Raw genomic sequence first — 15,343 nt, 5'->3', positions numbered from 1 at the left:
TCTCAAGAATGACAGGTATCCAGGTTGTAGCCATATTGGTCTAGAGCAGGGGCGGGCAATTATTTTGGGCGGAGGGTCGCTTACGGTGTTTTGGCAAGTCATTGCAGGCCGCATGACAGGCAATATTAATTTTCTAAATTTTTTAGAGGCCTGGTGGGCGGGATAGAATGGCCTGGCTGGCCGCGTCCGGCCCCCAGGCCACATTTTGCCCACCCCTGGTCTACAGGAAAAAGCAATCAGGACTTGTAGTTGAGGTGATAGCTTTTATTAGACCAACTAGGTTTTTGAAAAGAAAAAAGGGTTGATGGCATACCTCAGAAATGCAGTTCTTTAAATGGTTTTTTTGGCAAAAACCTAGTTGGCCTAATAAAAGACATTACCCCTACCTAGTACGAGTCCTGGTTGATAATGACAGGAACTGGTCGGTCTCACAACTGCTCCCTCTTTCTCTCTTCCTCTATTTTCAAGGCTTCTAATAGCAGTTCTGAAGCAGACTATTAAGAAGCCTTGTAAATATGGGGAGCCAGCCAGTTTCACGGCTTCTAAACACAACACTGACAGGGCTATAAATAATACTCATTAAGTAGCATCTTCCATAGCATTTTTTCAGTGCCGGAGCTACACATTTAAACAGACTATGTTTTAATTAAATCCATTAGGCTGGGCCCCAACTGCCCAAGCAACAGTTATGGAAGGTCCTGAATATGAGGAACACATGTATGAAATAAGGGAAAGTTGCAAGTCCATACCCTTGTGCATCAATCACATAGCTAGCACACATGCATGGAGGGGCCCTTGTTTTGTCCCCTGGAAGGGCTATTGAGACAGAGCGAGTTAGATCTGCAGCTATGTGTCTAGTCTCTGAAAACAAAGATCCAGTCTCACAAGATCCATGTTGTCTCTTTCTTTCTGCACTTAAGCAAGGCACTGAGATTTCTTACCTCTCAAAAAGCCTTTTCTTTCTTTCTTCACCACTGGAAGTCCTGCCATCTGTCTTCCCATAGTGTCACTGGAAAATGATGGAAATTTGCATTATAGCTAATCAATCAAAACTAGTCTGTGGCACTTACAGTCCTTGTAAAGCACAGTCAGTCACTTAACCCCAGCATTAAGAATGCTGTAATGCATTTTTATAATATACTTGATGTTCATGAGCCAGATCCTGACAGCACTGAAATCCTTATGTTCAATGGAAGCAACAGCAGGCCTTGCTTTGGAGACAGAGGTATCCTTGTGTAACAACTCGTTGGCAATACCTCCATTCAAAGATGATCTCTACTGCTTTGTCCTGAGGTGACTTAAGAATCCAAACCTTGCGCCACAGACCTGTCTGCAGAAGTTGCAGTTCTTTTCACCAGGAAAGTAGCTTGCAGGGGGTGCAGATTCCTCTCCTTTTCCTTCCCTTGCACTCTTTTCTCTGTTTTGAGGGTAAGATGCTTTACGCCAAAATAGGCTGCCACTTGCTGAGGTTGCAATGCCACTGGAGCTGGTTAGCAGCCAGCTCCTCCCAACTCTTGGATGTTAGCATCTGTTTTCTTGCAGTATGCCTTCAAAGTGTCCTTGTAGCATTTCCTCTGACCTCCATGAGATCTCAGGATGTTACTAAGCTGGAAATAGAGCACTTGTTTTGAGAGTTGAGAGTCAGGCAGCTACACACAATGTCCAGTCCAGTGAGATTGGTGTCTGAGGATCAACAGCTCAGTGCTGGTAAGATTGGCTTCAGCAAGGATGCTGGTGTTTGTGCAACAAATCTTCTCATTTGACATGGAGGATTTTCCGGAGGCATTGTTAGTGATACTTCTCCAGGCTCTTGATATCACCTACGTTTCACATCCAGAGGAGTGGGGATGATAACTGCATTATAGACCTGGATCTTGGTGTTGTTTCAGAGATCACAGTGAATAAAGACACACCAAAGCAGTTTCCCAAAGGAGGCACTTGCACACTGGATCCTGTGCTAGATCTCTTCATCAATGTTCGCTTTCTGAGAGAGGTGGCTATCAAGGTAGAAAAGACCTCCGGAGTCTTTTCCTCAATGGTCTTTTGGGGAGGGGGGCCACATTCGTGACCCAAGGCAGGCTGATGCAGGTCTTTGGTTGTTTTCTCAGTGTTTAAAGAACACTAAGGATTGAGAGATCTGCACTAGTTCACAACAACCATTTTGATCTCTTGCTTTTGTGGGATATTTGGTGCCTATTAATTAAGAAGAGTGATACCTTTTGGACCATAAGTTATTTCTGAGTGTGTGGTAGGTAGGCGACTAAATCTGCATGTATGCAATAAACTTTCACTCTCAAAAAGTTCACAACATACCTTCAATAGTTGTACAGAAATGCTGAGCACATGAGTTCTTCTGGGTAAGAATTAAAGTCAGTTTATAACAGCCAAAAGCTGCCAAGTGATTTCTAAAATTGTCTTCAACTAATCTGTACAAAAATACTTCTGGATACAAGCAGAGTTCTTGTAATGCATGTTTAATATAGTCAGGGAAGCTTATGAGCTAGAGATTTATTGATGAGAACTTCACATCATTTGGAAGGATGAGCATGCTTTATTAGCTAAAATAAAAGTATTATCTGAATACCTAAATTTAGCTTTTGTTTGGAATGAAGCTTTAACCCTTAATGGTTAATTCCCAAGTAGACACTAACTTGACAACTAGCTAGTATCCAGAGCTGAATATTGCTTTTGACTTGGGAAGGAGACTGCAAGAAAAAGAGGAGGACTTCGAGAGAGGAGAAGGGATTTTTGCCTCCTAGGCAAATTTCCTCTCCACTGTCAGAATGCGCCTTCTCCCCACACTTCTCTTGGTAGTCTATGGTCCTGATATGACACTTGTTGGCTCAACAATTCTCCCAGGCCATAAAGAAAGTGACAGTGCATGTCAGCTGCTCAGGTATACTAAAGCAAGCAGGGAGTCCAAGAAAGGAGTATGGACCCAGTAGCACAGTAAGGGAAGAAGCGAGCAAGCCTCTTTTGTGTTCATTGGAGAGAGTGTGCTGGGAGAAGAGTGAGGGACTCCAAAAGGCCTCTAAGGCTCTACATGAGTTTCCTTCTTCTTCAGTCCATCAGTAAGCACAATAAAGAGCATATCAGTTGTACTACTACACATTTTCTAGTCAACTTAGCTTTAACAAGATAGTTAGATTGCAGGGGTTGAAGGATGGTATTCTAGTTGAGACATTGAACCAGTATGCCAGTCAACCAATCTATTTTCAAATTCCAGTTCTGCTGAAGGCTTGTAGCATAGCTTTGAACAAGTCTGTCTGTGCAACTCAGTTTCCTGATGATACTAGGAGGGTCTCACAGCAGGGGTTTTGGTAGAATTGGGGGTTGCTTGGTACCTTGATAGATCCAGGTTATACAGAGTACCACAAATGCGATCAAAGTGCAATGAAGAATATTATGCTGAATAAAAATAAAAAGTCACATTCTCATCTTGGCTTCCTGGATGCTGTTCCCATTGGCCCATATTATTACAAGATTGACTTGGTAAATAAGCCTCTCTCATATGTAGGTATTGTACTCAGGGCTGGATTAATGCATATGCAAACTAGGCACATTCCTAGGGTCCTAAGTGAAGAAGGGGCCCAGTTATGGTTATTTTTCATATTATAATTGAGTGAAAAAAGTAGAGGCCCATGAGTTTGTTTGCCCAAGGCCTACTAAAGAGTTAATCCAGCCCTGATTATACTTTTATGGAACTTAAAGCAGTGAAAATTGTCACACGGAGCTGGGTTGGTTACATACATAATTACTACTGACCACAATTTCTAGTGTTTCCATTACTATTCTGAAAGATGTGTATTTTTCCAAGAGATTTTCCTTACCAGATGCAATTTTTCCTTCTGGCTGATCCTACAATGAGGTCATCATAATCCTCTGCTTATAAATATCCCGGTCTACTGACATAAATAGCATTTAATGCAATAACACATGATTAAATGGTGATTGGGTCCACATGGCTTGACTGGCTGCAAACTTGCCTCTGAAGATTGAATGTCTTCATTCAAGTTATGACTCTCATTGTAACAGGGTGGCCTCCTCGTCAGGTGTTTGCTGGCTGCCCTGCTCCTGAGGTAACCTCCCGCTTCACTTTTCTGCCACGTCTTGATGGAAAATATGAGAGTTATCACTGAGGTGGGGGATACCCATTACTCGCCCTGCTGACAAGGACCTAATACCCCTCTGACCTTCCCTCCACAGGTCCCATGCCTCGCAGATGTTACTATGGTGTTACTTCCTTGGCCTATGGCTGGAGCAAACTGGGAACACAGTTTTAGCTCTTTTCTACAGCCCTGGAGGGCCACTCACATACCACCCCTCTCACCGGGGTCCCACTCACTCCATTGGCTCTCACCCAGCCTCTTGCATACTGCCCTCTCTCAGGGGCTACACTCATGCTGCCCGGCCTCACCTGACATCAGGCTTAGCTCTCCTCACCTCGGTCAACCCTGGCACAGTCTGATGGGTGTCTCCCGCTACCCTCGCCTGAACGATTGTACGACTGTAAGCCTACTTTGCTTCTAGTCCCTCATTGGGCCACTGTGCCCCCACTGGGCCTTCTCATTCACCCACGGGGCCGCTCTGTTCATTACCCCTCTCACACAGGGTCTGACTCACACCCCCAGGCTTTCCTCTGCTGCCTGGGTGCAGCCTCAGGTCCCTCCTCCAGCCTGAGCTCTGCTTCAGGGCACCTTGATGAGCCCTGGGCTCCCCCTGCTTGTTAGAATACCACCAGGGATGTAGGGCTGGGGTTATAAGGCGCTCCAACTCACTTTGCACCGAGGAGGTAAGTGGCTGCCCTTATCAGGCACCTGGCTGCTGCCTGTGGCAGGATAAACTGGGAGTCTTAATCTCTTCTCTGAACAAAAGGCTATGTGCCACCATGGAACTTAAAACCTGGGGTGGTCCCTGCCAGCCGATGGCAGACTGAGACTGTCCCGGGACTCAGGGTTTCCCCCTGCACTGGCAATATGGTGTAATTGTGGTCTGATTCCTATTTACACCTCAGGCCATACATGTATGGCATGGCAGGAGCTGCAGTTCTTGGGACTGGGAATCAGAGCCCATCATGTGAACATCTGTCAGGGGCCTTAGTCACAGCAAAACACTTACTGGCAATGAAGGTTAATTATTTAATATTTACCTTGTGCTTTGAGATCAACATGTCAAAGGTACCCCATAAGTGAAAGCTGTTGTTATCAGCTTCTACTTTTGCCTACAAAATTATATGAAGTCCTTCAGATAACATCAGGTATGAAAAGGCAGAAAGTATTAGCTTTTAGTCATTCTAATCTTTGAAGGGTATGATCTTGAAAGCTGCTGGGTGTTCTCCACTCTCACAGCAATCCTGTAGACTTTTACTCACATGTGACGAAGGGCTACCCATGTGGCACATTTTGTAGTATCAGCTTCTTGAAGACAACTTGATGGCCTTGGGAATTGGGGGTGCTCAGCACTTTGGAAGATTAAGCCCAACATGTGGCATTGATAACCTTTTTCTAAGTGGCAGACTATGTAACTCATGTTCAGTTTTACAATCCTCCTCATAATCCAGAAGTGATATGAAGAAGCAAAATCTAATAATGTCTCTAGCAGTAATCTATACCTGCTGGCTTCACTTCGAAAAATAGTTACTCAGGGGGAAAAAAATTAATTCTGGTCATTTATACATGTCAGGGTTGGCAACAGGATTGATGGTGATGAAAATTTGGGGTTGTGTTAATTAAGGACAAAAACTTGTACTAATATATTGCAGTGTTTTATAAATGACTGCCTGCCACTTTGGCTTGCCAGTGAGCCTGGCACAGGGCTTAGCAACAGCTTTTTGATGAATTCAAAATAATAATAATCCAGTTTTTAATATCTCATGGCAAAATGATAAATGTGGGTCCAAAAATGTCTATAAAATGGTCTTCATCATTAGCATTTATCAAGTCAAACAGGCACATTAGCATATCGGCATATATCCATCTGCCCATTAGAATTCATCTTCATTATGGCGTTTTGATCTGTAACTTTGTATCAAGCTAGGAGCTCTTCTGACTCTTCCACCAGCATTCAGCTTAGAAAGCAGAATTAGAGCTCAGTTTTCAAAGGGGAAGTCTTAATAGGACATCCAGATTCCCACACATGGATGATCAAATGGGTACTTAGACATATAAAAGGGACATTCATTGTAAGCATTTATAGGGCATCCACCACTGTTTATATCGATTTAATTAAGAGCAATGAGCATTCTTTAGGTAGGAGAAAGCACACTAGAAACCTCAGAAAAAAAAAAACCGACAGATTTTGCCAAGAGAAAATTAAAATAACCTATGTTCCCTAAATAATCAGAGATTCCACAGCCCCCTGGACATGAAGCTGCAAAAATAAAGGGTTCTAGCTAGCAGGTATACCCTGTTACCTTTTTTGCTCCCATGTGCTCACTCCTCAGATAGTTACACAGTATTCCTGAGGAACTCAAGTGGTTAATATTAGAAATAGTCTCTGGAGATTCATGCTGCTCCCTCTTTGTGTGAGCATCCAGATGTGATTTATACATCCTGTTAAGGAATCGACCTGGAATCCTACACTGGTGGAACCTAACCTAATGATGTATAAAAGCCGCCTCCTCTCTTGCCAGATATCAGGCTTAGTGTTTCAGGAACCAGAAGGAAACTTGAGCTGTCTTTGCTTAAAAATACCCAGGTAAAATCTCTCTTATAATTCTTGACAGGGCTCCCAGTTTCCTTCCCCTTCTGTTCAGCACAGATCATCTGCTTGCAAATGGCCCCCTGCTGTGTAGGTCTCATTTGGCTTGACACATGGTTTTAATGGCACTTAGTGTTTGTGACTCAGAAATCAGAGATGGAAGAGACATGTTAGCTCCATTTGTCCATGCCCCTTGACAATGCTGGATTGTCCCCTACAGCACAGTAATTCTTTGTCTGCTTTGTCTGCTTTATTCTGAATGGCTCCAGAGAGGGGCCTCCCACCCTCTTCTCTCCTGGAAGATTATTCCACAGGCTAAGAGAGCTCCCTGTCAGGAAGCAATGTCTGATATTCTGCTTCCATTGCCCTTTCATCTCAAAACCACCACTTGTATTAACCTCCTTCATACTCTTCTTTGGCCTTGGTATGTAATTGTGCCAGGCCCTAAACTGCATTACCAGGAGGATGGCACTAATGGCCATCCTTCTCACTTCCTGGTGCTGCCAGACAGTTTTGGGCCTTGCAGTTTCACCTATAGCCCCTCCAACCCCAGAGCCAAATAGTGCAGCAGATTCAGGCCAGTGTCTGGAAGCCCTAAAAACTGGCATAGAGGAAGCTGCCCTGTTCAGTACTCTTCCCCTATTATTGCAGGCATAGCAATTGACTGAGATACATTTTACCAGTAGTCCTATAATGTGTGAAGCAACTTAAACCTACAGCTTTGCCTTCAATGACTGTCTCTTTCAGATATTAGTAATGATTATCATCATCTTAGCCATAGTTTGACCATACTAAAAACATAGGACCCCAGTTTTGAACTGTCCCTCTCAGGAAATGCAAAGAAAGTGCAGGGCAAAGGCATTTTTACAGTCCCCTTTTTTACATGAAACCATTAACTTATAGTAGCCTCCTGAAGGCTGGTGTGCTAGCCCAGAATAGCAGGAATGCCAAATGTTCCAATTACCTCCAAAACCCCTCTCACTTCTCAGTGGATATATGTTTGCCCAACTCTTTCCCAGAGGATCTTCTCCATCTCACACCAGGAGTATTCTAAGCCTCATGGTTTCAGCTGCTTTTGATGAAACTGCTTTTGTAGAGGAGCTAGAATGTAGAGTCTGACAAGGTATAGGGCCCGACTCTAATCCCAGTCCCCATCGGTTAAGATGACCCTGCAGAGTGGCAGTGGTCCACACTACCAGATTCATTTGCAAGGAAGCTTTTTCTAGCGTAACCATTTTATATAGTTGTAAATGTCTATATGTATATTTGTAAATTGTTGAATTAGATAGTCTCATTTATAAACCATTCAGGAAGCACCCCAGTGTCTCTTTCCTACCTTTACCTGTTGCCTTTCCTGGGTCAAGCATTTGTGAAGATGAAGTGGGGCAACTCCGTTTCTGCATAGGCCCCCTACAAGGTCAACAGCTGGTGACTTTAGCAGGGTTCCTGAAGTGTCATTACCTGCTCCTGTGACTGTGCCTCCTGCTAGGGTTCTGTGCTAGACTCTGTTCCTCCAAATGCTTACCTGCATGCTTTATTACCACAGACGGTCCCATTGACTTCAGCAGGAATACTTAGAAAAAGGTATGTGTAGAAAGTCCTGCAGGATCCAAAATCTGGCTTCCCAGATGGATGTTCACCATACTCAGGGCTCAGAACCTGCACCCTCTTGGGGCAATGAAAGTTTTGACCTAAGGAAGTAGTTCAAAATATCTAGCTACAAAATCAGAGCAAGATATCACTGTTTGTATAACCTTCGTGACTTGGAGGGTTGTTTTTTTCTGCAGCGACCAATCAGAAATCCAGATAAATTGGGCCTTTTAATTTTATTCCAAAAACATTTCTGAATCTTTTCATATGAAATTAATTTAATTATCCAATTCTATTTACATTTCAATATTTACTCAAATTATTCCAGAGTAGTCATAATAGACAACTTGTAGACTTATGAGACAATTCTGTCATCTACAAGTCTAACGATTACCTCCTAGGCAATTACCATATCAATAATATCCATTAGTGTGATGGGGAGTGTGCAAAGTACACAAGCTGCTCCCAGAATCCCAAGCATAATGAAGATGAGTGATCAGAGAAGATCGTTTAACAGTAGAATAGATAATCAATAAATGAATGACCAGCTCAATAGATGTTCCGTACCCTGAATACAGAAACCTACATCCAAACATCCATTAGCAGAAGTTCTGACCCATAAATTACAAAATGCAAATCAATACGTCTCGACTGTGAAATAAACAGTTAGTGTAATTTAGGAGCTAGGGTTTCAATCCTCAGCTGGTGTAAAAGCTGCAGCAATTTATTCCAGCTGCAGAGCTGGCCCCTGAGAGTTTTACAGTGTAGTCTCACCTCAAGCCTCTGTTTTAACACATCTTCTAAAATTAGTCCCCTAGCCCCAGGTCATGAAAAATACATAATGAAGTAAGTGTGTGCGCATTTATATATAGTGTGAACCTTGCTGAAATGCTCTCAGCACTACACATGCTGATGACTTCATATGCAGGAAGATGCAGATGTAGTAAAAGACAAAAAAAATAGGCCATAGTGAAAACAAGAAGGGAAGGAATAGAAGAATAAGGATTAAGCAAAATTCAATTCGAAAAAGTCTCCTAAAGCTAAGTTAAATTGAGTCATCTTAGGCCATATCCTGAATTAATTCTTTTGGAGTCCAATCCTGGGTTCTTAAATCGGGAAAAACTCCCACCAACTTCAATAAGGGTTTGGACTGACTACAGACTTCAGAATCAGACCCCTGGTTGAATAAATGAATACACTGTAATTATTCCAAACCCTCCTGAAATGCCAGCAAGTAGGATGATGGTTAAAGAACTCATAAGGAATTATAATTCCTCTTATTATAAAAACTGATGATTTTTCATTCTTTAATAAATTGAGGGTCTGATTATCTCTTTTATAGAGCTTAAAATGTTACATTTTTAAGCAAGTTAATCAGGATTTTGACCACAATGATATATTTCTATATCAGCTTTCATCCAGATGGTACCCAGCATGCTTCACTTTGCCTCACTAACTGAGAATCCCACTCAGGGCTTTATCCTGCTAGATGCTAAGTGCCTTGACTCTCATCCACTGACTGTGCATACTAATAATGAAAAGTCAACAGAACTCCTGAAGTATTTAAAGTTAAGCACATACATTTCCACTTTATAGAATCAAAGCCAAGGACCAAGCACCTTATAAATACTAAGAACATAAAAAATGCCATAGTGCATCAGACAACTGATCCATCTAGCCCAGTATCCGATCTCTCCTGATTCCTGCATGGAAACCTCAGCATGGAAGTGTATGTGGTAAAGCTCATAGACTCCCAGGTATTTGTGCCTTCTATAGAAAGAGGAAGACCTTGACGCGTGCACATCTGGAGTGTGCCAGGTTGCCAGCTCTCTTCTACCTTTTCTGGCTGCATTTTCTCCCACACCACTAACTCTATCTACATACTATCTGTAGCCCCAAAGAAATTCTGAGACTTTCTGGTTAGTGTTTTCCTAACCATAAACCACACCAGGAAAGAGAGCCTGGCTGCACGGGTCCCAGGTAATTGCAGGAGTGTTTTCATTTCCCCTGTCCGTACACATCTTCAAGCTGGATTTCACTGGGCACTGTATAATGACTCCCCATGTTTTCAAGAAGCAGTAAGCATTAGCCAGAGGTCCCTGCTTGTTGTCCCCACTTCGCATCTTGCTTATTAATTTGTAACCATTAGTACTTGATCCTAGTATTTGTCATTTGCTGTGTGAAGCAATTGCTTGTCATGCACCTAGTGGCCTTTCTATAGCCATGAGATGTATCTGTAGTTCCTGGTAAGCTTAGGCCTGCTGTCACTGCACAACAAATAGGCCTGTCTGACAGTGGCAGAGAGGGGATACTAAGGGATAGAGTAGCATCAATCCCCTGCCACTCTCCCACTACAGTTTCCAGGATTTAGTGGCCTAGGAAGTCCCAATTTCAAGGTTACAGCACTATCTATTGTGTTTAATAGCTACTTGATAGACCTATTCACCATGAATTGGTACAATCCCAGTCTGAACCTCATTTAGTCTAACAACTGTGTATCCATATATACTTAGATTGTTATGCTTAGCACTGAAATGCAGCTACCATTGTGGAAGAAATCCAGCAACACTACAATATTGGTTAGGACTGCAAGGAACACACAATTGAAAGTGCAGGAGCATTAAGATAATACAGAAAACAGTTACACTGGAATTTGGTGGTGACTCCTTACTTTTGTAAGTGCTTTTTAATGATTGATGACAAGTAGCTGGGCCATGAAGTCTCAGCGAAATAAAGACCAGAGACATAACAATCCCCACGCAGTAATGCCATGACACTGGTAGAATAGTGGTCCTAAGTCCACTGCTAGCAGGGTTTCTTTCAAGTTCTAGGATTCCCCTAAAAACTCCAACCGCAATAGGCGAGTTCACCGGACCACACTTAGCTTACAAGATTGCAGCATGAGCTTGTATGGTTACCAGCCAAATACACTGGATCAAGCTCTTCCCCACTGCCCACTGCAGACAGTTGAGTCATGCCTGCATGAATTCTGTCCATTATACATTACATGGAAAGCATATAGAATTAATTGACAGAATATATATATTTTTAAATCCCATGTGCTAGATTCCAGTGTTTGTTAGTGTCAAGATAAAACTTAAGATGATGAGGGTTTTTTTTTCTTTGCTGCCTCTTTAACCATTCATGTGTGATGACTTCCCTGATTGGCAATAAGAATCCAGTAAAAGCTTGCTCCTATGTCTCGGTCAATGCAACTGGAATTGAAAGTCTCATGTCAGCTTAAATAGTAGACAGGAAGTTTCAGTGACGTGTTGGTCCAGGTCTGAATGAGAATGTGACTGACAGACAAGATCTAATTTCAGGGTCAGACTAATGATCTGACTGATGCTGAGCCAGTAGGAAATGATTATGTCCCAGATTAGATTACACATGCACTGTCAGTACAGTCTTTTCCCACCCTCCCTCTTCATGCTTCTTTGCTCTTCCTGACAATGCTCTAGAGAGCGGCAGACCCTAGTCTATCTTCTCTCAGTCTCCTGTTAATGCCGTTAGCTTTGAAAGCTTGTAAGCAATTACAGACTCTGTGAAATGTACCTTCAACTACCACCCATCTCCCCCTCCTAAAATTTAATTGGAAAAGAAACAAAAGAGAACTTATCCAGATGGCAGGCTGATGTGAACACAAACACACACACGGGCATTTGGCTTGCATGTCCAGAGCACAAAGGGCTTTTCAGTTCACAGAAACCGTTGGGAAACTTGGCTTGTGCTGCTGGTAAAATGCGTGGTCTCAGTCTCAGATTAGCACACTGGCCTTTAGAATCCAACAATTAGCTCTGTTAGCACCTGAAGTCATAGTATCCAGCATCTCCCACCATCCAGTATTTGCAAAAGCCCTCTTTGTATATTTTCCCTCTCCAGCTATAAAGTCCAATTTACATAAAAAGTCTGGTTTGAGCTACTCCGCAGGGCATCTTGTGTTTATTGAACATGTTTTCCTGTCTCTGTAATTTAATAATAGAGGTCATGCTCACTAATAGCCCTTTCGTAGTTAATAGGGCACTTTCCAAAGCTGTGCATATGCATCAAGGAATGTCTGGAACACAAGATTAAGATCAAGTTACACCAAGTTGATGGTAGGGCATGTGTAGCTGATTTAAAGAAACAATGGGTAACATTTGTAGACATAGGGGAATGAGAGAGTACAAGATAGATAATAAAACAAATTCACTAGAATTAAAACTTGAAATGGTGAAGCTAGTTCAATGCTGCTGAAAACAGAAGATTGAAAAGTAGGGTGGGGAACAATGCCCTTGGTTCCCTTCACATGGTTAGGATACACATGGTAGTAGTAGTGCAGGGAAGTGTGCAGCATGGTGGCTTTTCATGTTATAAATATTGTGCTGTTATAGCATTGCTGGCCCATGAAACTGTGCTCAGATCCATATTAAGTGATATGCCTGGGTTCCAAACCAAAGTGGGGTCAGCCCTGGTGGCAGTCCAATCTTCCAAGATTTCAGTCACAGTTCTGTTAGAAACAGAACAGGTTGCCTCTGGTTTGGATACTGCTACTGAACAGCATGGCAGAATTAGATTTGGATCTGAATACAAGTCACATCCAAAATAAGGTAGTTCATTCCCAAAGTTCTTGTTTTGACTCTAGCTTAATTGTTATTTGATTTACAGTTATACCCTTAGGCTAAGTACTGTTCAAATTCATATGATGTGGGAAGACTATAGTCTACAATCACCAAGTTATTTTATCTGGTCTAGGGTAACAGATGGATTATTTATACACCTAATGTATAGGTAACATATTATTGCAGGCAGCAAGAGCACTGTAAGGGCATTTTTCTAGTACGTAAAAATCCAGTTCTATAGAGATCAAGGCAGCCACTGCTCCCCTGGGCTTACAAACTTTAGTACTAGCCAGTTCCAGAGGTGAGCTGTCAACAGTGCTGCAAATCAGAACTTCTGTGATGGCATGAAAATGGGAACTGGTTTTACTAAAACCACAGTTAAAACCCTGCCAGGAGGCACCCCAATATTTGACATGGAAGGTCATATTGCAGCTAGTATCACTCAAAGGCAAAATATCTGCACCCAGCAGGAGACTTTGAGTTAAAAGATGGCTGCATCTATCCTGGCCTCTTTCAAAGATAGGAGCTGCATTCAGGAATCATCAAATATTTTATATATATCTTTACATTTTCTACCCTCATTATATACCATCTTTAGATTTGTAAGTAAATAAAATTGATAAGGGAAGAAAAAGAGTTAAAGACTAAAGGAATCCCAGCAACGAAATTAGTTGATGAATAGATGGGCACGGAATATTTGTCAGTAACAACACAGAGAAAGTAGACCTTGTGAAATAAATATTTCTGGTCTATGGGGAAAAAAGTTGATGATGTATTCATACATTGGATGGTGATGGATTAGTTTCTACTCCAACAGTGACTAAGGATGAGTTATGCAATGATTACTAGAGTTAGAGTTGTAAAAATTGTCAGGTCTAGGTAACATGCACCTGACCGGTTTGAAAGAGTTGGCTGGGGAGTTGTGCAGACCATTAAAGCTGATTTTCAATAACTCTTGGAACACTGAGGAAGGACCAAAGGGCTGGAAGTAAACTAATGCTATGCCAATATTTAAAAAAATTGTAAACAGAAGAATGACCCATGTTACTACAGACGACTCAGTCTGACATTGATTCAGAGACAAATAATGGCTGATATGGGACTTGAATTAAAGGAAGGTAGTAAGATTGCCAATTAGCAGAGGTCTGTGGAACATAGGTCTTGTGAAATTAGCTTTATATTTTTTTGATGAAAGTGCACGTGTACTTCATAAAGATCATCCTGCTGATATAATGTACTTAAATTGCTGTAACACATTTGACTTGGTACTGTGTGATAAAGTAACATAGAAATATGGGGCTAGACGCAACCATAGAAAGATCAATGTTATCTTGCTGCTCTGAGGCAGGATCAAGGATTCTAAAATCATCCCTGATAGATGTTTGTTTAATTCAGGAGTGCACGGACTCCAGCTTGCAGACCAGAATCATTCTGCAGAGCTGTGTCCTCCAGTCCATGAGGCTTCCCTGGGCTCAGAAATGTGGCAGCCACAAGCAAATGGTAGGGGGACACAGGGGGGCACATACCTCCCCTGAGATTGGCTCCTGACTCCGTACTGCTCAGGACCGGCAGTTTTTTTGCTGCATGGGCTGGCAGCGTGTTGTGGGGGAGGGGGCACTAAGCTGTGGCACAGAAGTATAGGAGGGCTTTTGGCCCGCCCCTGGACCCACGCACAAATTGTGCCCCCCACAGACTTAAGAGGCACCAGTCACACCTCGTAGCGGCAGTTTTAATTGCCACTCTTCTACAGCCAAATTTCTGACCCAGTGGGCCAGACAATGTAGCCCTGCACATAGATCTCTCATCTGCACTGGTGGGCCCACGCGTGGAGTCACTCCATAGCCAGTTCCAGTGTGCAAGGTCATGCCAGCATGCAGCCAGATTCAGTGCGCAGAATTGTACTGGTGCATAGGATCACACCCATGTGCCAACCCCTTGTGCAGGATATGGCCTATGAACAGGTCTCGGGCCACTCGTCCAGCCCACAGGACCAGAAGACTTGGGAACTGATTACTCAATGGTGGTACTGTGGTACTCAAACTCCAGTGAGAGAAATTCTACAATCTCCCTGCTTAGCTGGTTCTGGTGTTTAATTTCCTTATAATTAAAAAGCTTTCCCTAGTATCTAACCTAAATCTATTTTGCTTTAAATTAAGCCTGTTACTTCTTATCCTTCCTTTAGTGGACGGGAGAGCATTTGAACACTGTTCTTTTTTCAATAGCTATGTACCCATGGAAAAATGTATGTTCATTCTTTCTATACTAAACAGAAAGAACCTTGATTTCTCCCCATTTTTTCCCCAACCTCTCCTCAGAGATCACTTTTTCTAAAGCTCTCATCTTTGTTACTTTTCTTTGGATCCTTTCCACTTCGTCTACATTTTAAAAAAAAATATGGTACCCAAAACTGGACTCAGGTTTCCAGACGTGGCCTTAACAGGACTGAGTAGAAT

The 15,343-nt window shown here is 42.5% G+C and overlaps 1 protein-coding gene across 1 annotated transcript in view; it reads right to left on the bottom strand.

The window, feature by feature from the left end:
* LDLRAD3 (low density lipoprotein receptor class A domain containing 3) overlaps window positions 1-6,550 on the bottom strand; it is a 226,289-nt gene extending 219,739 nt beyond the window's left edge. Inside the window, exons 1-2 of the mRNA XM_090034631.1 lie at window positions 6,413-6,550; window positions 5,150-5,221 (exon numbers count right to left, since the gene is read on the bottom strand). Of these exons, the coding sequence (XP_089890757.1) occupies window positions 5,150-5,221; window positions 6,413-6,550 (210 nt within the window). The remainder of the gene's footprint in view (window positions 1-5,149; window positions 5,222-6,412) is intronic.
* Window positions 6,551-15,343: the final 8,793 nt, after the last annotated feature.

This window comes from Crocodylus siamensis, chromosome 2 (genome assembly GCF_052110815.1).
Source record: "Crocodylus siamensis isolate JL-2025a chromosome 2, ASM5211081v1, whole genome shotgun sequence".
Classification (NCBI taxonomy): domain Eukaryota; kingdom Metazoa; phylum Chordata; order Crocodylia; family Crocodylidae; genus Crocodylus; species Crocodylus siamensis.
This window is presented reverse-complemented; position numbering and strand designations above follow the sequence as displayed.